Source organism: Lepisosteus oculatus, chromosome 3 (genome assembly GCF_040954835.1).
Source record: "Lepisosteus oculatus isolate fLepOcu1 chromosome 3, fLepOcu1.hap2, whole genome shotgun sequence".
Lineage (NCBI taxonomy): Eukaryota > Metazoa > Chordata > Actinopteri > Semionotiformes > Lepisosteidae > Lepisosteus > Lepisosteus oculatus.
Genome location: NC_090698.1, coordinates 10,149,907 through 10,176,721, shown reverse-complemented (window position 1 = coordinate 10,176,721; position 26,815 = coordinate 10,149,907). Strand labels below are relative to the sequence as shown.

Genomic DNA, 26,815 nt, shown 5'->3' with positions numbered 1-26,815 from the left:
TCTACCGTCTTTCATACCCCATTACAGATGTGATAATGTATTTCCGGTTTCATTCTTATGTAAACCTTTTCACTTTTATTTGAGTTCTTCCATGTTTTTCGTTTGCACAACAACACTACCGACTATTATACGATTTTGTAACTTTATACACAAAGAAACGCATATTGTTTTCTGAACTCCGCGCACTTTCCGTTTCCTTCTTAACCGTAATATTCATTGCCTGCGTACGTAAACACAGTCTGCGTACGTAAAACACCGCTTTGTTCGAACCTAGGATTCGCACTACGCTCTTTGCGCAGAGTAAGAGGGGGAAGATTGCCGCTTTCCTTGGCGCCGGTTGATGACGGCACCAGTGGCGCGGTTGCCATGGCGCGTTTGAAAGTGGGGAGGCTGTGCTGTGTTTTGGTCTCAACTGAATTCCATCCCGTCTTTTTCATTTCTTAAGCGGCAGCTTTTCGACAGGGTGTTCACCCGAGAACCGTCTCAGAAAACGGTTCAGTTTTTTTCATTCTTTTCAACGGACCTGGCATAGTGATTGAGTATTAAGAGACCGAGAGGAATTGTGCTGATTTCTCAACGTTTTAGAAATCAAACGGAGTTACCCAGAGAGCCTGCGGTAAGTTATCAATAAAGACGTCAAGTCTTTGCAAGTTTTGAGTTGGTGGATCAGAGTCTCTCCATGGTTCTGCAGTCCGGTCCACCCACTCCGGGTCTGTTTGCCAGCTGATCCCGAACCTGGGCTGTCCTGAGGCAGGAGGGACTGCGGTTTTAATTTTTTTAAAAAAACTTTGTATCCCGAGGTGCAAACTGTAAGTAAAATGAGCAACATCCAGGCAGTGCCTCCTGTTCAAGGTCTCGCCGCCTGACAGCGAGGTTAGATGAAGGTCCATCTGTATTTTTCACGGGTCCCACTCCTGTCCGTGGACCGTGGGCTTGCCGCGGGTGCCCCTGAAAACGCATCTGTCGTGATTAGCATCTGTGAACCGTGTCTCTGGGGTTATGGGAGCACAGTTCGGGGAAAGGCTAGCTGGCTTAAGCTGAAGGCAGTTTGCTTGGTATTTAAAAAGCCATGCTAGATGAAGTCGCTCGATTCATGCTCCTCGTTGTCGTCCGAAGATCTCAACACCTAATCGGCGTCAGTCACCGTGTCCGTACCCTGTCCAAAGGAAGACTCGTCTCCTGGACAGCTGGAGAATAAATACCAATGCAATCAGATCGTGCACAACAACAACACTCAAGACTGCTTTTCCTTAGAGGGTTTTATCTCATGGCCTTAAGTAAGAAGTAATACCAGTACAGAAAACAATTAAGGATCAAGCCTTTGTGTTCATTTGATTCATTGTGAGAGTGCTGTCTCACATGATGAAGTCCATCTGGAGCCTGCTGGCAGATTTAACTCCTAAACTCTGTGGTGTCAATCTGACCCCCACTCCACAGTGGTTGGAACAATCCGGGATTACAGTGCTGTCAGTCTGATTCCCAGTCCACAGCAGCTTGATCCACTCCAGGATTACAGTGCTGTCAGTCTGACTCCCACTCCACAGCAGCTTGATCCACTCCAGGATTACAGTGCTGTCAGTCTGACTCCCACTCCACGGCAGCTTGATCCACTCCAGGATTACAGTCTCTCAGTCTGACTCCCACTCCACAGCAGCTTGATCCACTCTATCTTATATATTTTAGTGATAGGGATAATATGAAAATACCTGCCTGTTTGCTTCATGAGTACAGTATATACGAGACATCCGCGACTGGCGGGCTCTTAATGTAATGTAATAACAGTTTTTTTGTATGAATTCTTTGTGTGTGGCAGGGAGGAGTGAATGACTGCCAGGTGGCCTGGACCTGTGAGAAAGAGACAGAGGAACTCCAGTGATGGCCGCCTGCCTGAAGAACGAGGATCTGATGAGTGATGTGGAGCCCCTGCCCACCTCAGCACCCCCCTCGCCCCGCCTCTCCTTCTCCTCCTCCTCCCCCTCTCGCCGTGGGCTCCCCCCGGCCAGCCTCTCTCCATCCCTGGCTCGCTCCTGGCCCCCCTCTCCCTCCCCTTCGCTCACCGCCTCCCGGGAGGTGACTGCACGCCTGTACGCCTCGCTCCAGGACAGCCGGGCGTTGGAGGGCAGAGGTCACGACCCTGCTCTGACCCCCGCAGCACACAGCGACAGACCTAGACCCAGGTACACCCTCTGTGGCTGTGGCTCTCCTTTCTCCCTGGGTCTGGCTGGGTGGACCAGAATCTGTTGCTCTGCAGTGGTGTTGTTTTTATGGAACAGCTAGGCTTTTGCTAACCTCCTACGCACATTTGAACTCAAAGAGCCATTTTATTTGTATGATATAGCCAGCAGCTTTATCACCCTGCAGCTCACAGCTGGCAACCCCTTGATCCTTGACAGGCGTGAGCCTGGCCAATACCAGGCTGGGAGACCTGGGAAAGCTATGAATGCTGCTAGAAGAGATGTTAGTGGGGCCAGTAGGGGGCGCTCACCTGCCTGCCTTTACCAATTATGGCCTCCTGATAATCCCCATCTATGAACTGGCTTCATCGACCTGTTCTCCTCCCCACTGGTAGGTGGTGTGTGGGGAGTGTACTGGTGCACTATGGCTGCTGTCACATCATCCTGGTGGGGCTGCACACTGGTGGTTGTGGAGGGGAGTCCCCATTACCTGTAAAGTGCTTTGAGTTGAGTGTTCAGAAAAGTGGTATATAAGTGTAGGGATTATTATTATAAATATATACAAATTCTAAACAGTTTGCTCAGTATGTTGGCAGTATGGGAAATTAAGAGCAGTGATGTTCTGTGTTCTAGGCAGGTGACATTCAGGCTGTCTTCCCCTGAGCTCCACGAAGACGAGGACACGCCCTCGAACATTCCCAGTACCACGTCAGCGAATCACAGAGCATGGAGGAAAGACACGCCCCTCCCCTCAACCAATGAGGGGGACTGGGGGAGTGACGAGTCCCAGTCTTTGGCCAGTCAGGGAGGTCGGAGGAAGGGCACGTCCCTGTGTTTTGATCATCAGAGACCTGCTCCTGGCACTGGGGGCAAGCTGGGGGGCTCCACCCCCACCACTGCGCACCTGGCCTCGTCCCTCTCTCCCTTCTCCCCCTGCCCGTCTCCAGAGGCGGCCCTGCCAGGGAGAGCCAGTCCCGTGGGAGGGGGGGCGGCGCGGCACGCCCCGGGGGGTCTGGCTGAGGAGCTGAGCCAGAGTCTGCAGGCCGGGCTGGAGAACAGCGCCACTGCGCCGGTGGCCGTGGTGAGCCTGCGCCGTCTTTCTGACTCCTGTACCCTCAGCAGGAGACAGCGGAGACCCGAGTCAGGGCGGAGTGGAGTATATACTGAGGCAGTAAAACCGCCTGATCTGTCAGAGACCCCTCTGCTTGGAGTGCTGTGTCCACTCAGAGACAGTGCAGTTATAAAAAGTGATAAATAGCCTCTTGCAATCGCACTAGCAGTAAGGGAGCTACTGCTGACTGGTTGCAGGATATCACCCCCTTACCTGGGCTGTTCTGTGGGAATCTCACGTGCGTGAGTGTACATATCGGTGTGTGGTTTGTGTGTATATTTGTGTGGTTGTTTTTTGGTATTTGGATATTTTTGCATGGGTTTGTGCATGCGTGTTCACAGCTGTCATCTTCCTCTTGGTAACAGAACGGAACGCGACACATCATGGACATGGAGTCCGTGCGCTCGCACCTGCGCGCCATCCTCGGGACGTCCGGCGATCCGTCTTCTCGTGAGTATCTCTGTGTCGCAGCGCTAGCGATCGCGAGCCATTGGGCAGGCGGTCAGCGCCCGGTCCCTGAGGATCAGTACCTTCCTTGAGGTCAGACAGGGCATGCAGGGCAACGCAGCCCCTCCTGGGTGCCAGGCCTGCTCCTGAACCACCCCGGCCCGGTCCCAGCTCTAGCACTGTGTGCAGAGGGACAGGGTGTAAAAGGCCCCTTGCATGGAAGTGGGGCTGGTCTGATCGTGTGAGTGGCAGGCTGTTGCACCACGCCGATCGAACCCTCGAGCACAGCGAAGATTTGCCAGGCGTGTGTCTTCTGGGAAACAGGGGTGCAGTTCATGCCTTCCACCAGGGTGTGGCAGCAGAGCCCATGGTGAGCGAGAGCATTGCAGATAGGCAGGGCCACTCCAGAGCCCAGGCACCCAGCTGAGTCACACCTCCTGTGAGGGCTTGATGAACAGAGGTGAGACAGGGGAGAGTGCGCTCTGTTTAAAGTGCTCATTGCACTTCTTCGATTGGGATCGAGTACTCTCTGCTGCTCGCTTCGTGTGTGGGCTCTGCTCAGTGCTTTAAAGACATGTGTGGGAGTTGTACTGTACACCCCTGGCCACTCGAGCTGACCAAGCCCTCACTCTGTCCTGCAGAGGGCGCCCTTGCTCCTGGGGCCAGCGAGAGGTGGGAGGAGGACTCCTTCGAGAGCGACAGCACAGCCAACCTGCTCAGGTGAGCCGTGCAGAGCCGCGAGGGTGAGGTGTCGCTCGTGTCGATGCGCAGTCTGGCAGCGGGACGTGTCGCTCGTCTTCCCAGCTGAAACCTTTCCTCCCCCCCCCCCCTCAGGGTGCATCCCCTGGCGGAGGTGTCGCCCCCGCTGTCGGCCAGCGGTCTGGAGGAGCTGTTCCCGCGGTATTCCCGGCTCCGGCTGGACGGGGCAGCGGTGTCCTCGGAGACCCAGATGCTGAGGGAAAGCCTGGAGAGGGAGAGGACGAGGCGCAAGGTACAGGCCGTCCCGTTCCTAAAACTCGGGGACAGCAGGAGAGAGTGGCCCAGCAGTCCGATCCACTCCGGGCCCTCTCCTGCTGTTCCTCTGGCGCTCCCTGCTGCTCCTGCCCCTCCCTGCCCGCGCTGGAGACCGCAGGAGCAGCAGCAGGCTGGGCTTCAGGAGAGAGGCCCTGCCTTATCCCTGTAAGGAAAGGGGGGACAAATCTACTTAACTACTACTACTTAACTACTTAACTTCCCTCTGTTAACCTTTCCCTCCTCTTACTTAAGACACGCGGGGGCTTCTGTTTCGTACGTCTGCAGACTTTGCCCTCTTCCCAACACCAGGACACGAGATGGCGGACGAGAGAGCCATGCGGCCCATCCAGCTCGTTAGGCTGAATAGTAGCTAATTGTTCCCAGGGTCACCCGCCTTCACCAGCATGGCCAGGCTGCTTGTTCCACTCCCCCACTACTCTTTGTATAAAGAAGTGCCTCCCGCTCTCTCCTGTAAATGCACTTCCACGTAGTTTCCACTACAAAAATTGGAGTTCAAATATTGTGATAACTGCGAAACACTGGGGGCAAATAGTATGATACTGCGAAACACTGGGGGCAAATAGTATGATACTGCCAAACACTGGGGGCAAATAGTATGATACTGCCAAACACTGGGGGCAAATAGTATGATGCTGCCAAACACTGGGGGCAAATAGTATGATACTGCCAAACACTGGGGCCAAATAGTATGACGCTGCGAAACACTGGGGGCAAATAGTATGTTACTGCGAAACAATGGGGGCAAATAGTATGATACTGCGAAACACTGGGGGCAAATAGTATGATACTGCGAAACACTGGGGGCAAATATTGTGATAACTGCGAAACACTGGGGCCAAATAGTATGATACTGCGAAACACTGGGGCCAAATAGTATGATACTGCCAAACACTGGGGCAAATAGTATGACACTGCCAAACACTGGGGCAAATAGTATGACACTGCCAAACACTGGGGGCAAATAGTATGACACTGCCAAACACTGGGGCCAAATAGTATGACACTGCCAAACACTGGGGCAAATAGTATGATACTGATAAACACTGGGGGCAAATAGTATGATACTACCAAACACTGGGGGCAAATAGTATGATACTGCCAAACACTGGGGGCAAATAGTATGATACTGCGAAACACTGGGGCCAAATAGTATGATACTGCCAAACACTGGGGGCAAATAGTATGATACTGCGAAACACTAGGGGCAAATAGTATGATACTGCCAAACACTGGGGCCAAATAGTATGATACTGCCAAACACTGGGGCCAAATAGTATGATACTGCCAAACACTGGGGCCAAATAGTATGATACTGCCAAACACTGGGGGCAAATAGTATGACACTGCCAAACACTGGGGCCAAATAGTATGACACTGCCAAACACTGGGGCAAATAGTATGATACTGCCAAACACTGGGGGCAAATAGTATGATACTGCCAAACACTGGGGGCAAATAGTATGACACTGCCAAACACTGGGGCAAATAGTATGATACTGCCAAACACTGGGGGCAAATAGTATGATACTGCCAAACACTGGGGCAAATAGTATGATACTGCCAAACACTGGGGGCAAATAGTATGATACTGCCAAACACTGGGGCCAAATAGTATGACACTGCCAAACACTGGGGCCAAATAGTATGACACTGCCAAACACTGGGGCAAATAGTATGATACTGCCAAACACTGGGGGCAAATAGTATGATACTGCCAAACACTGGGGGCAAATAGTATGATACTGCGAAACACTGGGGCCAAATAGTATGACACTGCCAAACACTGGGGCAAATAGTATGATACTGCCAAACACTGGGGGCAAATAGTATGATACTGCCAAACACTGGGGCCAAATAGTATGACACTGCGAAACACTGGGGCCAAATAGTATGATACTAATAAACACTGGGGGCAAATAGTATGACACTGCCAAACACTGGGGCAAATAGTATGATACTGCCAAACACTGGGGCAAATAGTATGACACTGCCAAACACTGGGGCCAAATAGTATGACACTGCGAAACACTGGGGCCAAATAGTATGATACTAATAAACACTGGGGGCAAATAGTATGATACTCATAAACACTGGGGGCAAATAGTATGACACTATGAAACCCTGGGGAAGCAGCTCTGCTCCAGTGTGCTTGTAAAGTGGATTGAGCTGTTGGTATGACTGTGAAGAGAGCCTTGAGCCTCCCAGCAGGTATAAATGAGCTAAGAGAGGCAAGAGGTCCAAATTAGAAAAAGTATTGGTTATTTCTAGACCAGACATTCAGTCATCAGCCATTATACAGTGCTGAGAGACCAAACCTGGCACAGCCACAGGGCGCACGGCCATCACCGGTATCCACCAGGGGGCAGCGTCAGCCTGCTGTGTGCTCTGAGTGTGTACTGTCTTGCAGTTTGGCATCTCACTGGCACCCTGTATGGGCACGTTTCCCACCATCCCGCTTTCCCGACCTGAATTTTCGCTAGAATCTTCTCACATTCCCCCCGTCTCCCACCAATGGTAATTCCAGACTTTCCAGGTGATCCCTGTGGGATTAGTCCCGGGAGGCTGCTGCTCTCAGCAGCCCCAATATCTTTAATGGAGTCACCTGACTTTCGGGCGGTGCTGAAATCGGCTTTGGGCTGCCCGCTGTCCCGCTGAGCCGCAGAGATGTGATGTAACAAGCTTTGACTAAGAGCGCATTAAGAAAGCAGGGAGGAGAGAGGCAGGACAGGCCATGTGAAGTCTCATCCCCCCTCTCTCACTTTCTTTCACCCTTCTCTGTGCTGGAGGAGGAAACCAGCCCACTCCCATGCCTCCACTAACTCCCTTCCGCTCTCCAATCCAAATTCAACACAAGTGACATTATTATTATTATTATTATTATTATTATTATTATTATTATTATTATTATTATTATTATTATTATTATTATTATTATTATTATTATAAGACAGGCTGACTGCTGCTTTCCTTCCCCATTAGGATTGGGAGCTGTTCTGTTTCTGGCAGGAGTGGGAATTCTGGGATTAGATTAGTTATTTTAGGGAAGAATGTTTGTCTAATCCTGGAGTATTTCTCCCAGTGCATCAGAAAATGCATGTCTCTCTGTGTTCCTCCCTACTCACAGTGGGAGTATAGTCTGTTTTCTCTGGAAAGCCAGGTCTGCCTGTGTCCAGTTTCTATGTCCAGGCTGTGGTCACTGAGCCTGTCTACTCTGGGCAGTCAGGTCAGTCTGTATCCAGTTTTAATGTTAATACCCCCCCCCAGCAGGGCTCAATGACCGATACCCCCCCAGCGGGGCTCAATGACCGATACCCCCCCCCCCCCAGCGGGGCACATTGACTGATACCCCCCTCCCAGCGTGGCTCATTGACCGATACTCCCCCCCAGCGGGGGTCATTGACTGATACCCCCCCTCCCAGCGTGGCTCATTGACCGATACTCCCCCCCAGCGGGGGTCATTGACTGATACCCCCCCTCCCAGCGGGGCACATTGACTGATACCCCCCTCCCAGCGAGGCTCATTGACTGATACCCCCCCCCCCAGCGTGGCTCATTGACCGATACTCCCCCCCAGCGGGGGTCATTGACTGATACCCCCCCCAGCGTGGCTCATTGACCGATACTCCCCCCGCAGCGGGGCTCAGTGACTGATACCCCTCCCCCAACAACGGGGCTCAGTGACTGATACCCCCCCCCCAGCGGGGCTCAGTGACTGATACCCCCCCCTCAGCGGGGCTCAGTGACTGATACCCCCCCCCCAGCGGGGCTCAGTGACCGATGTCCCCGCAGCGGGGCTCAGTGACTGATACCCCTTTGGCACGATCCCCTCAGGCTAGGGCTGGTCCATGTTTAGCTGCTGTGACGCTGCTCGCTACTAATCTGTACTCTACGTCAGCAGCCCCAGCTAAAACATTTAAAATTAGTTTTCTTCTTAGTGCTGAATTAGCAGGTAGAGTTGACTTCCTGAAAGCGTAGCAATGACGCAGTGTCTCTGGCTCCTCACTATCCCCCCTCCTCCACTTCCTCTCTACAGGCCATCCTTCACTTTCCCCTGTTGCTTCACTCTCATCCTCTCCTCGTCACTCTGTCTCTGTCCCTCTCCTTATTCTTCTCCAGTCTCCTTCTGTCCCCTTAAGTCACATCTTTGTGCTCCCTTCCTGCATCACTGTCCCACCCTTCTCCCCTTCCTTCTCTCCTCCTGCTCCCTCCCCCTCCTGTGTTCCCCTCTGCGTCCCTGTCCCTGCTGTGTGCTGTTGTGACCTTGCCCGCCGATGTCCAGGTCCTGCCTGTCAGGCTCACATGGCTGTAAGCGGCTTGTGGGATCTGAACTGAGGTTCTGCACAGAGCCACTGGTTTTAGAAGCCAATCTGCCTAATCTGCTTACTGACTGGGGCTAATTGCTCTGAGCACACTGAAGACACACTCTGAAGACACTGTGATACACACACACTGAAGACACACTCTGAAGACACTGTGATACACACACACTGAAGGCACACACTCTAAAGACACTGTGATACACACACACTGAAGACACACTCTGAAGACACTGTGATACACACACACTGAAGGCACACACTCTAAAGACACTGTGATACACACACACTGAAGGCACACACTCTAAAGACACTGTGATACACACACACTGAAGGCACACACTCTAAAGACACTGTGATACACACACACTGAAGACACACTCTGAAGACACTGTGATACACACACACTGAAGGCACACACTCTAAAGACACTGTGATACACACACACTGAAGGCACACACTCTAAAGACACTGTGATACACACACACTGAAGACACACACTCTGAAGACACTGTGATACACACACACTGAAGGCACACACTCTGAAGACACTGTGATACACACACACTGAAGGCACACACTCTGAAGACACTGTGATACACACACACTGAAGGCACACACTCTGAAGACACTGTGATACACACACACACTGAAGGCACACACTCTGAAGACACTGTGATACACACACACACTGAAGGCACACACTCTGAAGACACTGTGATACACACACACTGAAGACACACACTCTGAAGACACTGTGATACACACACTGAAGACACTTCCTGCACTTACGGTGATTCACACACACTGAAGACACACACTCTGAAGACACTGTGATACACACACACACACACACTGAAGACACACACTCTGAAGACACTGTTATACACACACACGGAAGACACTTCCTGCACTTACTGTGATTCACACACACTGAAGACACACACTCTGAAGACACTGTGATACACACACACTGAAGACACACACTCTGAAGACACTGTGATACACACACACTGAAGGCACACACTCTGAAGACACTGTGATACACACACACTGAAGACACTTCCTGCACTTACTGTGATTCACACACACTGAAGACACACACTCTGAAGACACTTGCAGTAATTGCAGTAATAGCTGTTACAGTGGTGTTCAGTGTAACAGTAATAGACAGTATTGCAGTAATAGCTGTTACAGTAATACACAGTGTGACAGTAATAAACAGTATTGCAGAGATAGCTGTTACAGTAATACACAGTGTAACAGTAATAAACAGTATTGCAGTAATAGCTGTTACAGTAATACACAGTGTAACAGTAATAAACAGTATTGCAGTAATTGCTGTTACAGTAATACACAGTGTGACAGTAATAGACAGTATTGCAGTAATAGCTGTTACAGTAATACACAATGTAACAGTAATAAACAGTATTGCAGTAATAGCTGTTACAGTGGTGTTCAGTGTAACAGTAATAAACAGTATTGCAGTAAATAAATATGTTATACGGTAATATTACAGTATAACATAGTAATAGCTGTCGGAATAAGCGTGCCAGTAACAAGTGTCTCCACGCTTTCAGCACCGCGAGCAGCAGATCCAGACCCTGCAGAACAAGACTCTGGAGCTGCAGCAGCAGCTGGCCCTCGCTGTGTCCGCTGACAGGAAGAAGGACATCATGATTGAGCAGCTGGACAAGGTGGGCAGGGCTGGGCAAAGACTGGGTGTGTGTGGGGTTAGGATCAGGGGTGTGTGGGGGTGTATTTAGGGCTGGTGTGTGTGTGTGGGGTGTGTTTAAGTTTGGGTGGTGTGTGGGGGTGTGTTTAGGGCTGGGGTGTGTGGGGGTGTGTTTAGGTTTGGTGTGTGTGTGGGGTGTGTTTAAGTTTGGGTGGTGTGTGGGGGTGTGTTTAGGGCTGGGGTGTTATGGGGGTGTGTGGGGGTGTGTTTAGGTTTGGGGAGTGTTTGGGGGTGTGTTTAAGTTTGGAGTGTGTATTTAGGGTTGGGGGGAGTGTGGGGAGGGTGTTTAGGTCTGGGGTGTTGTGGGGGTGTTTGTAGGGCCGGGGTGTGTGGGGGTGTGTTTAGGTTTGGGGAGTGTGTGGGTGTGTGTTTAGGTTCTGGGGATGTGTTTAGGTTTGGGGGGGTGTGGGTGTGTGTGTAGGGATCAGAGGTCTAGGAGAATTGTGACTCTTGACCTTTGGCTTGTGGTGCCCCAGACGCTGGCGAAGGTGGTGGAGGGCTGGAGGAAGCACGAGGCAGACAAGAGTGACACCGCGAGGCGACTGCAGGAGGAGAAGGAAACTGCAGAGAGAGCACAGGCCGAGCAGCAGGAGGTGGGAGCCCATGGACTGTCCATCTGGTCATCTCTGGTTATCACAACAGCACTGACTGTCCGTCTGGTCATCTCTGTGTGTGTCCATCACAACAGCACTGACTGTCCGTCTGTCATCTCTGTGTGTGTCCATCACAACAGCACTGACTGTCCGTCTGTCATCTCTGTGTGTGTCCATCACAACAGCACTGACTGTCCGTCTGGTCATCTCTGTGTGTGTCCATCACAACAGCACTGACTGTCTGTCTGGTCATCTCTGTGTGTGTCCATCACAACAGCACTGACTGTCTGTCTGGTCATCTCTGTATGTGTCCATCACAACAGCACTGACTGTCCGTCTGTCATCTCTGTGTGTGTCCATCACAACAGCACTGACTGTCCGTCTGGTCATCTCTGTGTGTGTCCATCACAACAGCACTGACTGTCTGTCTGGTCATCTCTGTGTGTGTCCATCACAACAGCACTGACTGTCTGTCTGGTCATCTCTGTGTGTGTCCATCACAACAGCACTGACTGTCTGTCTGGTCATCTCTGTGTGTGTCCATCACAACAGCACTGACTGTCCGTCTGTCATCTCTGTGTGAGTCAGAACAGCACTGACTGTCCGTCTGGTCAGCTCTGTGTGTGTCCATCACAACAGCACTGACTGTCCGTCTGGTCAGCTCTGTGTGTGTCCATCACAACAGCACTGACTGTCCGTCTGGCCAGCTCTGTGTTTGTCCATCACAGCAGCACTGACTGTCCATCTGGTCAGCTCTGTGCCCATCACAACAGCACTGACTGTCTGTCTGGTCATCTCTCTGTCTGACCCTCTCATCAGATTGTCCCTCTGTCCATCCATCTACACAACTGGGCGCTTCATTAACACCTTCCCCTGTCTTCCACAAACTGTATACTTCCCTGTCCACTCTACTGGGGCCTGTCTGTCTCCCTCCCTCACTGTCCTCTCTACCAGGACCTGTCTGTCTCCCTCTCTGTCCACTCTACCAGGACCTGTCGGTCTCCCTCACTGTCCACTCTACTGGGAGCTGTCTACCTGTGTCCCTGACTGTCCACCCTACTGTTACCCATCTGTCTCCATCCCTCACTGTCCACCCTACTGGGACCTGTCTGTTTCCCTCCATCCCTGTCCACCCTACTGGTACCCATCTGTCTCCGTCCCTCACTGTCCACTCTACTGGGACATGTCTGCCTGTGTCCCTCACTGTCCACTCTACTGCGACCTGTCTGTCCCTCACTGTCCACTCTCATGGGACCTGTCTGTCTATCTTTAGGACCTGTAAAGATCAGGTCTTCAGCTTCTGAAATTCTGGGATTGAAACTCAGAGTGAACACTGTGAGCCGGGAGCGAGTGGTGCTGCTCAGGTCTGATCGGGTTTGTGTGCGATTGTGCAGATGCTGTCACGGTTTGAGGAGAGCCTGGCCCAGGCCGCCGAGACCCTGGATCGCGAGCAGAGGCAGGCTGAAGAGCTGCAGGCCACGAACCAGCGGCTGGTGAGTGAGGGATGGCACCGCCACGCTTCCAGAGCGACCTGCACGTGTGGCCCTGCCTAGCTTACTCACTGAGCCGTGCTAGCAGCCGTCTTGAGGATGAGTAGCATTCAGAGCCCTGTCCCAGGACAGGCCTGTGTCCGTGCTCAGTGTCCAGTTAGAGGAAGGTCTATTGTTCTCGGGATGAGTAGCAATCAGCGCTGTGTCCAGCCTCGCCTCTCTTGGATCAGACTCTCCCAGCCAGAGAGAAGGCGACACTGTCCTGCAGGGGCCCAGAGACCTACACTCCCACCCAGACTGAGGGCAGGAGAAGCCAGAGTCTGGCTCAGTGTTGATGCCAGTTGCTGAGGAAGGGGTCAGAGGTCAGCTGGTCTCAGGGTCCTTCAGGTGCAGGGTGGAAACCTGGGCGCCAGGTCACCCTAAACCTGTTTCTGAAGAAAGGGGTCGCTTGTAAGTTGTTCCTGATGGTCTTCTCGGCTCCCATTGTCCCAAGTGCAGGCTGAGCTGTAAGTGTCATGTCACGAGCCCTGGGGCACCCAGATCGAGAGGTGAGGGCTGGAAACGGGCTTCTCGCTGGGTCGCGGTGACGTAGACAACAGGCGTGGTGCTCCTCTAGGTGGCACTCCATCTCCTGGGCGTGCGTGGGCGTGTCGGAGGAGCCTGCAGGCCCCTCCTCTTCCTCTCCCTGCGCGAGCACAGCAGGCGGGTCAACGTCATGGTCGTGTTCGGTGTTTCGTTTCGGTACGTTGTGAGCAGTCATCATTGAAACCCACACATGCCTGTCCCCTCTGCACAACGGCTGGTCCCTCTGGAGGTTGTCCTGGAGATGATGGCTGTCGCCATGACGGCAGCGGTTGCTGTGTTTCCCCAGGAGCAGCAGGTGGGCGAGCTCTCCCGGAGGCTGGAGGAGGTGGCGCGGCGCTGCCAGGCTCTGGAGGAGCAGAGAGACGAGGCCACCAGGGCCAGGGAGGCGGCACATGCCAGCCTCGACCAGCACAGAGCATCCTGGGACAGGAGGGAGAGGGAGCTGGAGGACCGCCTCGCCCGGCAGGAGGCAGAGTTTATGGCCCAGCTCGATAACGAGAAGGTATGGCCATGCAGGGTGTGATACAGTGCAGTGTGACATAGAGTAGCACAGTATGATACAGTATACTGGAGTGTGGTACACTGTACAATACAGTACAGTGTAGTACAGTATAACACAGAATTGATCAGGATGGTGCATAACAGTATCAGTCCAGTGTAGTGCAGTATTGATCAGTATAGTGTAGTACAGTAAGTACAGTGTAGTGCAGTATTGATCAGTATGGCGTAGTACAGTAGCAATACAGTGTAGTGCAGTATTGATCAGTATGGCGTAGTACAGTAACAATACAGTGTAGTACAATATTGATCAGTATGGTGTACTACAATATTGATCAGTATGGTGTATTACAGTAACAGGCCAGTGTAGTGCAGTATTGATCAGTATGGTGTATTACAGTAACAGTCCAGTGTAGTGCAGTGTTGATCAATATGATGTATTGTTGGATTCTAGCAATTTGAGACTACACTGTGAACACAGAGTGCACTCAGTCCGGTGCAGACTCCAGCTGATTGCAGTGCAGTGCAAGAGGTCACTGCAGGGCACGGTGTGTTTACTGCGCACTGACGCCCTCCCCGTCTCCCCACAGGCCAGCCGAGAGCGGGAGGCTCAGCGGGCCCAGGACACCCAGAGGGTCCTGGCGTCAGTCCAGGAGGAGGTGCAGCGTGCAGAGAGAGAGCTGGAGGAAGCGCAGAGGGCCCGGGACAGCGCGGCGATGGACAGGGCGCTGGCCGAGGTGGGACCGGAGCCCCTCTCTGCGTCTCAGGGGTGTGGGTGCTCTTTGTGTGTCCGAATGACCTGGCCAGCCTGTCTCTGGAAGGGGTTATCCCCGGTCATCCTCAGCACACACACTCGGGGCCACCGGGGATGTGGAAGAACAGGAGCACAGCAGAGTGGGGGTGGGGTACACACGTGTGGGGCTCGAGCAGAGGATCTCATGGTGAGGGTGTGTGTGTCCTGTGTGTGCAACACAGGCGCGTTTTGAGGCGGAGCGCACCAAGATGGAGGTGGAGCTGAAGGTGTCGGTGGAGCAGCAGGTGACAGAGAGACTGAAACAGATACAGGAGGAGAACACCAAGGCCACAGCTGCCCTGAGAGAGACACACAGGTACTGTCTGAGAGAGAGACACACAGAGGTACTGTCTGAGAGAGAGACACACACTGGTACTGTCTGAGAGAGACACACACACAGGTACTGTCTGAGAGAGAGACACACACTGGTACTGTCTGAGAGAGACACACACACAGGTACTGTCTGAGAGAGAGACACACACTGGTACTGTCTGAGAGAGAAACACACACAGGTACTGTCTGAGAGAGAGACACACACTGGTACTGTCTGAGAGAGAGACACACACTGGTACTGTCTGAGAGAGAGACACGCACTGGTACTGTCTGAGAGAGAGACACGCACTGGTACTGTCTGAGAGAGAGACATTCTTCCCTAAATTCAGAAATCTAATCCCAGAGTTTCCACACCTGCCAGGATCACAACGGGTCCCAATCCTACTGGGAGAGGGAGAAGGGAACTCAATTGAACTGGCAGCCCAGTATGTGACCTCCTGTCACAGCCTGAGGAACAGTGAGTCCGTCTCCCAATAATGCTCCATCTGTCTACAGTATATGTAAATATTTTATGATATGTCGTTGTTGTAAATGTTTGTAAATGTCTGTAGATTTTATTTTACTTTTATTTTTTGTTTTGTTTCATGTGAATTTCATTATTTTTATTTGCTTTGGCAACACTGATTGTACCCATCGGTCATGCTAGTAAAGCACCTTGAATTGAATTGAGAGACACACAGGTCCTGTCTGACAGAGAGAGACACACAGGTCCTGTCTGACAGAGAGACACACAGGTCCTGTCTGAGAGAGAGAGATACACAGGTACTGTCTGAGAGAGAGAGATACACAGGTACTGTCTGAGAGAGAGAGATACACAGGTACTGTCTGAGAGAGAGAGAGATACACAGGTACTGTCTGAAAGAGAGACACACAGGTGCGGTCTTGCTGCCATTCACACAGGGGACTCTTGTGTTTCAGGAAGCAGATGCTGGAGGCCAGCACACAGCACGAGAAAGAACTGTCTGCTCAGCTAGCTCAGTTCAGGACAGAGCTGCAGGAGAGGGAGGAGAAGCTACGCAAGCTGACCGAGGACTACGAGAACAAGTACTTGCATTAATGACTGACTGTCTGACCAAATGACTGTGTGGATGTCTGACCATACGACTATATGACGGACTAATTCAGTCTGACAAACTGTGTGACTATCTGACTGTGTGACTATCTAACTGTTGGACTATCTGACCATCTGAATGTGAGAGTGACTGACCATCTGGCAGTGTGATTGAGTAATCGTCTGACTATCTGACAGGTGTGGAGGTTCAACCATCTGTCCATGCAACTGACTAACAATAACACAGACTAACATTCTGCCCTGGGAATGTCTGATCTGTGGTTATCTGACCATCAGACTGTCTGACAGTGTGACTGTTTGACTGTCTGACTTTATGACAGACTAACTGTCTGACAGTGACCGTCTCTATGTCTGTCTCTACTCTATCCGTGCGTCTGAGTTTTATCTCCTGTCTGCAGGTTGTCCCAGAAGCAGGAGGAGGTGTTGAGGGTGGAGGCCGCAAGGCGGAAACTAGAGATCCAGCGGACAGAGCTGGTGTCGAGACTGCAGGGCCTGCTGCGCTCCCATTGGGCCGAGGCCCTGAAGCTGCTGGCTGCTCAGAGCACCCCCCACAGTCAGGTGTGTGTAAATGCAGCAAAAACAGTGTTGCTTAGCAGACACAACAGATAAACCTTTAACATCTCATGGGCAAGATATCGGGTGCCTCAGTAGATTTAAGATTCTGTGTTCTTGTGAATTGTCATACTAAAGCTGTAACATTTTATGATGAGTAAATATGATAACATGCATTTTTCTGTGGGATATTACATCTCATACCCAAAACAGATTACATCACTGATGCCCGATTACATCACTGGCACTGACACGTCTGCAGCATGGACCTGGGCCTCAGTCCTCTGATGCATTCAGCAGGGTGGGATCTGTAATAGAGTTTGTTTTTTAGAAAACCTGATGAGACTATAGCTTGACATATCAAAATAGCTAAGACATGTTGCATCAACAAAAACAAAAACATGAGCCAGAGGTCACAGGTGGAAACTATGCAAAACGACATTTAAAACCGTGGACCGGAGGCACTTCTTTACCCAAATAGTTGTAGGAGTGTGGAGCAAGCTCTCCCACCCCTAAGGGCTGGACAACTCATTGTAGCCAAAAACCCTCACCTGATTGTCTTTTGGGGTGAACCCAATAGGGTGAACATGCAGAGTCCACACAGATGGGTGTCTGAAGGGGGCCTCAAAAGAGAGACTTTGGAGACATGAGGTGCCCTGACCGTGGTCCTGGGTGCCCTACAAATTCCTGACAGCGCTAGATCTTACACTGTACTGCAGTGTCTTCACCTGCAGGCTGCGGACAGGAGCCAGAGGTCAGGCACGAGCTCTGTGCAAGCTCCTGATTCGCTGCTGAGCAGCTCCAGCGAGCAGGATGACAGAAACGCAGTTCCTGTTGCCCTTGTGCCCTCTGCCCTTTCACGACCACTACCTAGACGCACCCAGATTGAATTTTGTGGGGTGTGAAGAAAGAAATGTCGCGTAAATTACACTGAGCTGATGTTCTCATGTCAGGGAGAAGAGTCCCGATCTGACCCGGCCCAGCTCCTGTCTTCTGAGTCCTGGCTGTGGGACAGACTGGATTTGCAGCCCGGCAGGCCTCTGGGAGAAGCGGAGGTCCAGGAGCTAAAGAGGTCACAGAGTGCGGAGAAGACTGGGCCCCGCTCAGCTCTGCTGGCTGCATCATCAGACAGGACAGGGGCCATCAGCTGGGAGAGAGAAACAGGTACAGCAAGCCAGGCGAGACCTTTCCTCTCCTGCTATGTCGTTTTCTCTCGCATCTCCCTCCCTCCCTCTTTACCATTCACTCCCTAATTTCACTCTTTCTTCCTCTTTACTTTCAGTACTGTGTTGTGCAGCGCCTTTTTTGAATTCATCTCTCTCTCTCTGTGTTTTTCCCCAGTGGGTTTCCCCAAGGCGATCCCTCTCCATGCCACAGTGCAGCTCTCCCTGCCCACCCCAAGGGAAGGGCAGAGATGTGGAGGAGTCGCTCCAGACTCTGCAGGAGGTCACATCAGCAAAGCAGCTCCCCCTACAGCAGGCCTCCTGCATACCTCCCAGGACCTCAGCTTTCTTTTGTCTCACTCCCTAGCCAATCAGAGCTTCCACCCACTTTCCAGTACCAATCAGAGCTTACACCCTCTCTCCCCAACCAATCAGAGCCTTCAGCCCCTTGCCACCACCAATCAGAGTTTCCACACTCTCTCTCCCACCAATCAGAGCTTCCGTCCTCTGGAGCCACACCTGGACGACACAGTTCATACAGGTGAGTCGCAGCCCTGTGTACTAAACACAGGTTTATTCAGAGTACACTCTCTTTCCACACTTATTCACACACTTTTATCCTGAAAACACACACTTTCACACTGAAGAAATACCTATAAAACACACTTGTCCAGCTGAACACCCCATACAGTCTCACAGAGCAGCCACTTGTACCTGAAACAAAGCTGTTCTGTGCCTGAATTCTTGTGTGTCGTGCATTTGACTTGCTTACCCACGATGCCTGTTCTCGAGCCAGTGGCATCCGAGATGCTTTTGTGAATGAACTCACTGATGCCATTGCAAGCCAGACCCCCTGGATGGCTATTGAGTGTGATCTGTGGTTTCAGAAGCACCAGCAGTGGAAGTGGGGCTGACAGTAACACTAACGTAGTAGTTACCCATTAAACCTTTGGGATTGTCAGTCTTGGTGGGCCTGATGGGATTGCTGGCACTCCTGGAGACCACTGGCCTCTTGTGACTCTAAGGAGTTGGACGCTGGCGGGGATGAGAAAGATCAATGAATTTAGAAGAGGGATCACTCGCTCCTCTGAGGAGCTGGATAAGGATTTCTGACGCTGAGCTGTGACTTTGGGGATGGACGCACAGCTGTGGGCTCTGACAGCCCCTTGCCTGTGTAAGCAGCTGTGCGGAACAGCTGTGCGCGACAGCGGTGGGGTGTGTGTGATGGGGGGTCCAGGGCCGCGTGCGTTTGAAGCTGTGGGAGGGATCTCAATTAGGACGACTAAAAGCGCAGCTTTTCATACAAACATCAAAGACTGACAGGGGCGCGTTGGAAATGTCACAGCTAATTGAAGAGGGCCTCCCCTGGTGCTGGCTTGTAGAATTGTTCCGCTCACCCCCTGCCTCCTTCCCTCTGTCTCTCTTTCTCTCTGCCTGTTTATCTCAGCTTCTGTGCCGTCTCTCTATATCTGTCTTTCCCTTTGTCCCTGTCTCTGTCTATCTTTCCCTCTGTCCTTGTCTCCCTCTCTCTGTTCCCATTTCTGTTTCTATGTCTCCCCTGTCCCTATCTCTCTTACTGTCCCTTTCTCCCTCTCTCTGTCCATGTCTGTATCATTCCCCCTGTCTCCCTCTGTTTATCTCTCTGTCCCTGTCTAAATCTTTCCCTCTGTCCCTGTCTTTGTCTCTACAGTATTTCTCCCCCTGTGCCTGTCTGTCTCTGTCTCTCTCTACCCTATCCCTGTCCCTGTCTTTCTCTCTAGACCTTTCTCCTTTGCTGCCTCTCCCCCTCTGTCAGGTGTGTGAGGCTCAGGCTGTGTTCGGCACAGGCCCCTTCACTTCACAGTGAGCCTCTTGTGTGCTCCTTGAAGCCTAGTGCTGACTCCCACAAGCCCCTCACTGTCGAGGAGTTTAGTCCGAGCCCTGCAACTGCAGGCCACGCTGTGTGAACCCTCCTGCCCGGCTCCTGGGGAGCCACAGGCTTTGCAGGCTCTGTCCAGACAGACCACGTACACTACCAGAGTGGGAATCCCCACCACAGGGAAATTCACCAGGCCTGGCCTGGGGCGAGGGGTAACCACCTCCTTCCTGTGGTTAATTACTTCCCTGCCACAGGGGGCGCCGCACAGCATGGGGAGGAGGGGGGGGGGTGTGCTTGTATAACTGCATGACCTCTTTCCATTGCCTGCTGGGGTGAGGCTGACAGGACCCTGAACTAAAGGAGGCTCAGTTATGGGGGGTTATGTTTTATTGAGTAGAGTAGGAGAAGGGTGCACACGACATACTAGTACATATACGGATATATGCACACGTACAGCAGGGCTATAGTCAGTACAGTCAGTATTATTGCTTTAGTTCATGCAGCACTTTTCGGTATGTGTGTGTACTAGGGGTGTGGTATATAGAGCAGGTGTCGAGTGCATACAGTGTATGTACGCATCACATGTACAATGTATATGTAGGAGGTGTCCAGTATCTCTTCAGCAAGTGTACAGTGTGCTGTATATACACCACAGTTGTGCTGTGTATACAGTGTGTTGTGTACAATGTGTACAACAGTGGTTCCCAGCCATGCTCCTGGAATAACATAGACACACCCACAATAAAAGTGTCTCTGTGTCAAACACAGCCACAACAGGAGTGTCTCTGTATCAGACATGCCCACAACACGAGTGAAAGTATATCAGACACACCCATAACACGTGTGATTCTGTATCAGACACGCCCACAACACGAGTGATTCTATATATATATACTTATGCATGTGACTGCACATCTAAATGAGGGCAGTTTTGAACCTCAGAAAATGGTATGGTACTAATTACAGATACCATGTGGTCTTTTGTAAGAGTTTAAAGAGTTTTAAATCACTAATCTTCCCATAATTCAAAACTGAGTCAGTCAGCCTGTGATGAAGACCTCAGCTGATATACTGTAAAATTCAGCAGAGATGGTGTTCCTCCAGGACCAAGGCCTTGAACCACTATGTACAGTATGTAGTCCGGGTGTGTATGTATACTGAGAGGTCTTAAAAAACGCTACTGTTGGAACTGATAGTGTTTGTTGCTTTTGTAATTAGTGCCTTTCAGTACATATCAGTTTCTTTGTCTACGTCACTGATCTCATTCTTTATCTCTCAGCGCTTGGCAGCTGTGACCTGGAGGAGCTGGTGGAGCAACCCCTGGGTGAAGACAGCGGGTATAGTGCAGAGAGACGGAGAGAGGGGCACAGCGGGCACAGGTCTCTGCAGGAGCTCAGTGGCTACAGCACAGGATCACTGGGAGAGAGCAGCCAGAACAACACGGACTTACTGAAGCAAGGGCACAAGACAGGGAGAGAGGGACACAGTGGGTACAGCACAGCCAGGGAGAGAGAGGGACATAGTGGGTACAGCACAGCCAGGGAGAGAGAGGGACACAGTGGACACAGCACAGCCAGGGAGAGAGAGGGACACAGTGGACACAGCACAGCCAGGGAGAGAGAGGGGCACAGTGGGTTCAGATTTGAACAGAGACAAAGTGCGCACAGCCCCGGGTCACTAGGCAAGAACAGCTCTAGAACAACACAAATGTGGACACAGGGGCATAGTGGGACCAGCACCGCCAGGGAGAGAGAGGGGCACAGTGGGTTCAGATTTGAACAGGGACAAAGTGCGCACAGCCCCGGGTCACTAGGCAGGAACACCTCTAGAACAACACAAATGTGGACACAGGGGCATAGTGGGACCAGCACTGCCAGGGAGAGAGAGGGGGAGAGTGGGTTCAGGATTAAACAACAGCTCAGTGGACACAGCAGCGGGACAGAGGGCCTGCAGAGGGCCAGGGCAGGAGGCGGCAAGGAGGGGCTGGGTGGCTGCAGCTCAGTCCTCACCCCTCAGGGGCCCCCAGGAGTTGGTGGCCCAAGCCTGGAGCTCGACGAAGTGCACCCCCTGCTGGAGTGGGACAGGGAGGGCCGGCAGAGCGAGCTGCAGTACTACATCCAGCTGGTGAGGCCTGTCCCTGCCTTCCTGTCTGTCTTTTATCACTTTCTCTCCCTGTCATTCCATCTCTTTTGCGGTTTTGTCTGTCTCGTTCTGTTTCAGACTTTAGTAAGTCAGGGTGAAGTGTCCAGGCTGTTGATGTACTAACCCCCTGTCGCCCTGCCTCCCAGCTTCTGTATGTCTGGGTGTTTTTCCCTCTGTCACTGTCTCTGTGCAGTACACGCACCCTGCTGTAAGCGTATGGCTCTGGGGAGAAGTATTTGCCCCTTTTCAGATTTTCTTGTTCCTGTGTGGAACAGTTAATGTCCCCTCAGTAGCTGGTTGAACCACCTTTCGCTACCATAGCTGCAGCCAGACGCTTCCTGTAATCGATCCCTGTAAGGGATCAGTCTCTCATCTTGCTGTGTAGTACTTTAAGCCCCTTCCTCCGTGGCAAATTGCTTCCGCTCGGTAAGACTGGTGGTTTTCTAGCATTTATATATGTATGTGTACATGTCTGGAACTGTATATGTGTTACAACCCCCGTCTCTCTCTCTCTGTATGTCTGTCGCTGGCTGTTTCTGTGGGTCTGTGTAGTACAGTGATGTCTGCTCAGTAAGCGTGTACTGTATGTGTTATATCCCCTGTCTCTCTCTGTGTTTGTCTGTCCTTTGTTCTGTTTCTCTTTGTCTGTATGGTGCAGTAATATCTGCTCAGTAAGTGTATATGTGCTATTACCCCTTCTCTCCCTCTTGGTTTGGCTCTGTCAGTCACTCTGTGACTCATTAGTTTCCAGTCAATGTTAATGTACCTGACTATCTCAGGCCTGTCACAGTTTAATCCCTGCTCTCCCTGTCCCTCTGTCAGCTGTTGGACCGCACGCCTGGAGAGCCAGTGGACTCCGTGATGCCCGCACCAGGACAGAGAGAGACATCCACAGCGGAGGAGTCCCCAAGCAGGCAGACAGGTACAGAGCTGAGCTTTGCTTGCTCAGCCTGCTGGTCAGGTCTGCTGTCTGAAAGACGACGCATACTGACCAGGATGAGACACAGCCAGGGAGGACAGGCTCAGTGACCACAGCCTGGACATAGAAACTGGACACAGACAGTCCTGGCTGTCCAGGGAAAACAGGCTACACTCCCACTGTGAATAGGGAGGAACACAGAGAGAAATGCATTTTCTGATGCACTGGGAGAAATACTCCAGACAAACGTTCTTCCCTAAAAAACTAATCTAATCCCAGAATTCCCACTACTGCCAGAATCAGGAGCTCCCAATCCTAATGGGGGAGGAAACTGCCTCCCCCATTAATAGCCTGTCAAATAATAATAATAATAATAAGAATAATAATCTCTCCTCCTCACCCCTATTTTTCTTGCTCCTCCTCTCTGTGTCTGTCCCCTTCAGTGGATAGTGTCAGACCCCAGCCCACAGGACAGTCAGTGTCAGGACACCCTCCCCCCTGCCTCCACCCCTCCTCCAGCGTCCTCAAGACCAAACTACACTGCTCCCCACCTGAGACCAGTTGTGAGGCCGCTGGTGAGTCACACACACTGTGTCAGTGTCAGCAGTGTCACAGCCCTGTGTCAGTGTCTGCAGGGTCACAGTGCTGTGTCAGTGTCTTCAGTGTCACAGTGGTGTGTGTATGGTGTTTTTACAGGTCCAGTGGATGGTATCCTCTCCCCACAGCAGATTGGACAGCTCTCCCGCCTCCTGACGCAGTGCCACTCTCAACCCAGCAGAGGAGCGCCATCGTTGGAAGACCTCCTCACTTACCTCCGGAGCGTCGACTCTGCCAGGTGAGAAGAGAGGAGGCTCTTGATTGCGGTGGCATTTAGAATTGCATTTGGCCGCCTTTTATCATCCCTGGAAGCAGCCAGTGTTCACAGTCCCAGCTCCAGGACCTGGGACGGACTGATGGCGTCGCCAGGGCAGCCAGTACATTCATAGCAACACGGCTCATGGCTCTCTCTCTTCGCAGGTGTTCCCAGGGAGAGGGGGGGAGTGTATGTCTTCCGGCCGCGCGCAGATCCCACAGCCTCCAGTCGAGCCAGGGTGTGATGAAAGAGGCAAGTTGTTTTTCCAGATGTTTGGGGGACGAGCCGAATCGATGACAGCTAGCTATTTGGAATTGAGAGTGTACAAAAAAAAATTCTGATTTTAGGTTTTTTACAGGGTGGTGGGGACAGGATTGTTCAGACGTTTCCCAGTGAAAGCTGAGAATCTGTTTACGGTTTTAGGAGTGTTTGATCCTTGCCTTAATATCCAAACTGATATGTAATAAACAGTACTTGCAGAAGTATTGAGATCCTTCCTGTGGTGTCCCAATGATACATATATATTTATCATCATATTTCACTCATCATTCTGAAGATATCTAAGAGTAAGTCTCTACCAGCTCTGCACGCTGGCTTGGTGCCATTTGTGCCCTCTGTTCTTGGCAGATGTGGTCAAGCTCTCTCAGGTTGCTCGGGCATCACACACAGACAGCTTTTTTGAGGTTTTTCCCACATTCTCACTAGGATTCAAGCTGGGACTTTGACTGGGTCACTCAAGGACAGTTGCTTCTTTTGTTCTTAGCCAGTCTTGTGTAGAACTGGCCACCTGCTTTTGGTCATTGTCCTGCTGGAAGGTGTTTTGTCCCAGCTATAGGTCTGAAGCAGGTTTGCCTGCCAGGACTTTGCTCCATCTGTGTTCCCATCAGTCAGATGAGAAGCAGAACTAGAACAGACTGCTGCCACTGTGCTCGACAGTATGGTGGTCATGACCGAGTGATGCACCAAGTCAGGTTTAATGATAATGTTGCTTTATTAGCCCTATACAATTTCTTGCATTAGGAATTCATCTTTTCACATGCCCCAGCTTGCACTCCATGAGACACAGACACGGAGAGAAGCTTGGGGTCAGAGCGCAGGGTCAGCCATTGTACGGTGCCCCTGGAGCAGTTGGGGTTAAGGGCCTTGCTCAGGGGCCCAACGGAGTAGGATTCCTCTGCCGGCTGCGGGATTTGAACCGGCAACCTTCCAGCCACAGGCGCAGATCTTTAGCCTCTTCCCTTGCCAATCTCTCACGACCTTCCCGTCAGAAGCTTCCAAACCGGAGATGCAGATTCTTGCTGCTTTCTCTGTGGACTACTTCCAGGTCGCCTCTGGGTTCCACATGGCCTGTAGTGAGGTCGAGATGCCGGAGGGCGAGCCTTCCTCATTTGTCCGGAAATCACCTGAACCAGGATTATTGCAGAGGCCACTCAGCTAATTGTGTGGTTTGTTAAGTGCACCTAAATTAATTTAGGTTTACCATAGCACAGTGTTGGCATACAAAGACTTTTCCATTTTTCCTTCATATTAATCGTATACAGGAACAAGTAAAGGTTTATTCCACACTGAAAAGAGAAGAAAGGAAACACAACGTTTCGGCTGTGGAGCCTCGTGTTTCCTTTCTTCTCTTTTCAGCACAGGAATAAACCTTTACTTGCTCCTTTGCAGCCTACACCTGCTGACGCAGCCCCCTACTCGAACTTAATCGTATACATTTTCCTTTTTTTACTTTAAATGTGTGGAGTAGGTTGTGTACACAACCCATGAATTGCTGTTTCAAAACGCTGTGAGTACAAACTTTAAAGCAATAAAACAAGACTGTGCATGGGACTGAAGAAGTGCAAGGCACTGTATAATAATATCAGAATGAGGTTTGTCACAGCAATCAACCCACACAAGTGGAAACTATTAAAACGTGCATTTAAAACTCAGAAACGGAGGCACGTTTTTACACAAGGGGTGCTGTTGAGGCCGATACCCTGTCTTTGTTCAAGAAATGGCTGGATTTGAATCTGGATCACTTAGCTGCTAACTGCCTAATGGGCCAGATGGCCTGAATGCCCTCCTCTTGTTTGTGTTCAGGGCTAGAAGCCCATATCGGCTTAATAACCTAATTTACAGACAACAGCCCGGTTCTCAGGTCTGCTGGGCCGGAGAAGACCTGGAGTCCAGCCCTGCGCAGTCGGGTAGGTCAGTCCACAATTTCCACCACTGCTTGCTCTACTTGCTGTTACTGTTCTCCTGTGATCTGCAGGCACCACCAGCGCGTCGCGGCCCATCAGCTCGACCAGTAGGGGGCGACAGGAGCCAGAGCAAACAGGTCCGGAAGGCCGTAGCCCAGTCCAAAATGGGACAGCCCACCAGGGGGACAGTGTGGAGATAACAGGAGGCGCTGGATGGAGGGGGTGGGGAGTTTTTAAAGACCTTTTTTCAGTTGCTTGTTTTATAGAAATCTCTATTTTTTATTCATCTGCTGCATTAATTATTGATAATAGCTGAGCAAGTTGTAATTAAAATGTTAATAAATGTGATTTTTACTGAGAATAAGTAGACTTGTGCTTATTTCCTTATGTTTAATAAGAAGGAAAAGAGGCTCCTTGCGTGCGCAGTCCTTTCTGGGTCTCTATAACCACTCCATTCCCAGTCACAGTCGGAGAGTGAAGCGTTCCGGACTTGAACCCACAACATCCAGAGCAGGTGTCCTTTTCCTTGGTTTGTACGCACCTTGTTTGAGCTTTCGTCTGCATGTGTGTTTGTGTTTCAAGGCTATATTGGTCAACAAAATAATCTAGTTTTGATACAAATGGGTTGTAGCTGGTGAATTCAGGGGGAGTGTGAGAGGAGAGGGACAGCAGTGGCTCTAGCAGTGTCTACAGTACAGTCAGGTGTGATAGTGTGTGTGTGTGCTGGTGAATTCAGGGTGAGTGTGAGAGGAGAGGGACAGCAGTGGCTCTAGCAGTGTCTACAGTACAGTCAGGTGTGACAGTGTGTGTGTGTGCTGGTGAATTCAGGGTGAGTGTGAGAGGAGAGGGACAGCAGTGGCTCTAGCAGTGTCTACAGTACAGTCAGGTGTGACAGTGTGTGTGTGTGCTGGTGAATTCAGGGGGAGTGTGAGAGGAGAGGGACAGCAGTGGCTCTAGCAGTGT

General features: G+C 51.4%; 1 protein-coding gene across 2 annotated transcripts; it reads left to right on the top strand.

The window, feature by feature from the left end:
- The first annotated feature begins 345 nt into the window (after positions 1-345).
- Positions 346-26,216, top strand: cntrob (centrobin, centrosomal BRCA2 interacting protein). 2 transcript variants are annotated; one of them, XM_069186733.1, is made up of 22 exons: positions 346-616; positions 1,814-2,177; positions 2,808-3,255; positions 3,651-3,735; positions 4,374-4,452; positions 4,567-4,723; positions 10,664-10,780; positions 11,295-11,411; positions 12,806-12,904; positions 13,773-13,988; positions 14,575-14,721; positions 14,960-15,093; positions 16,029-16,154; positions 16,581-16,740; positions 17,688-17,898; positions 18,076-18,438; positions 21,035-21,879; positions 22,720-22,819; positions 23,260-23,391; positions 23,513-23,651; positions 23,834-23,921; positions 25,924-26,216. In XM_069186733.1, exons 2-22 carry the CDS (start codon positions 1,876-1,878, stop codon positions 26,050-26,052), a joined length of 4,194 nt encoding a protein of 1,397 aa, XP_069042834.1. In that variant the 5' UTR covers positions 346-616; positions 1,814-1,875; the 3' UTR covers positions 26,053-26,216. The 2 variants fall into 2 exon arrangements, with proteins under 2 accessions (XP_069042834.1, XP_069042835.1); XM_069186734.1 differs by lacking the exon at positions 23,260-23,391.
- Positions 26,217-26,815: the final 599 nt, after the last annotated feature.

What these genes read in the sequence shown, in the direction of transcription:
- cntrob (XM_069186733.1), top strand. Translation starts at nt 1,876, where the DNA reads ATGGCCGCCTGCCTGAAGAACGAGGATCTGATGAGTGATGTGGAGCCC. An exon ending in AGCACAGCCAACCTGCTCAG is followed by an intron (nt 4,453 to 4,566) that starts GTGAGCCGTGCA and finishes CCCCCCCCTCAG; the next exon opens with GGTGCATCCCCTGGCGGAGG. An exon ending in GGACGACACAGTTCATACAG is followed by an intron (nt 18,439 to 21,034) that starts GTGAGTCGCAGC and finishes TTTATCTCTCAG; the next exon opens with CGCTTGGCAGCTGTGACCTG.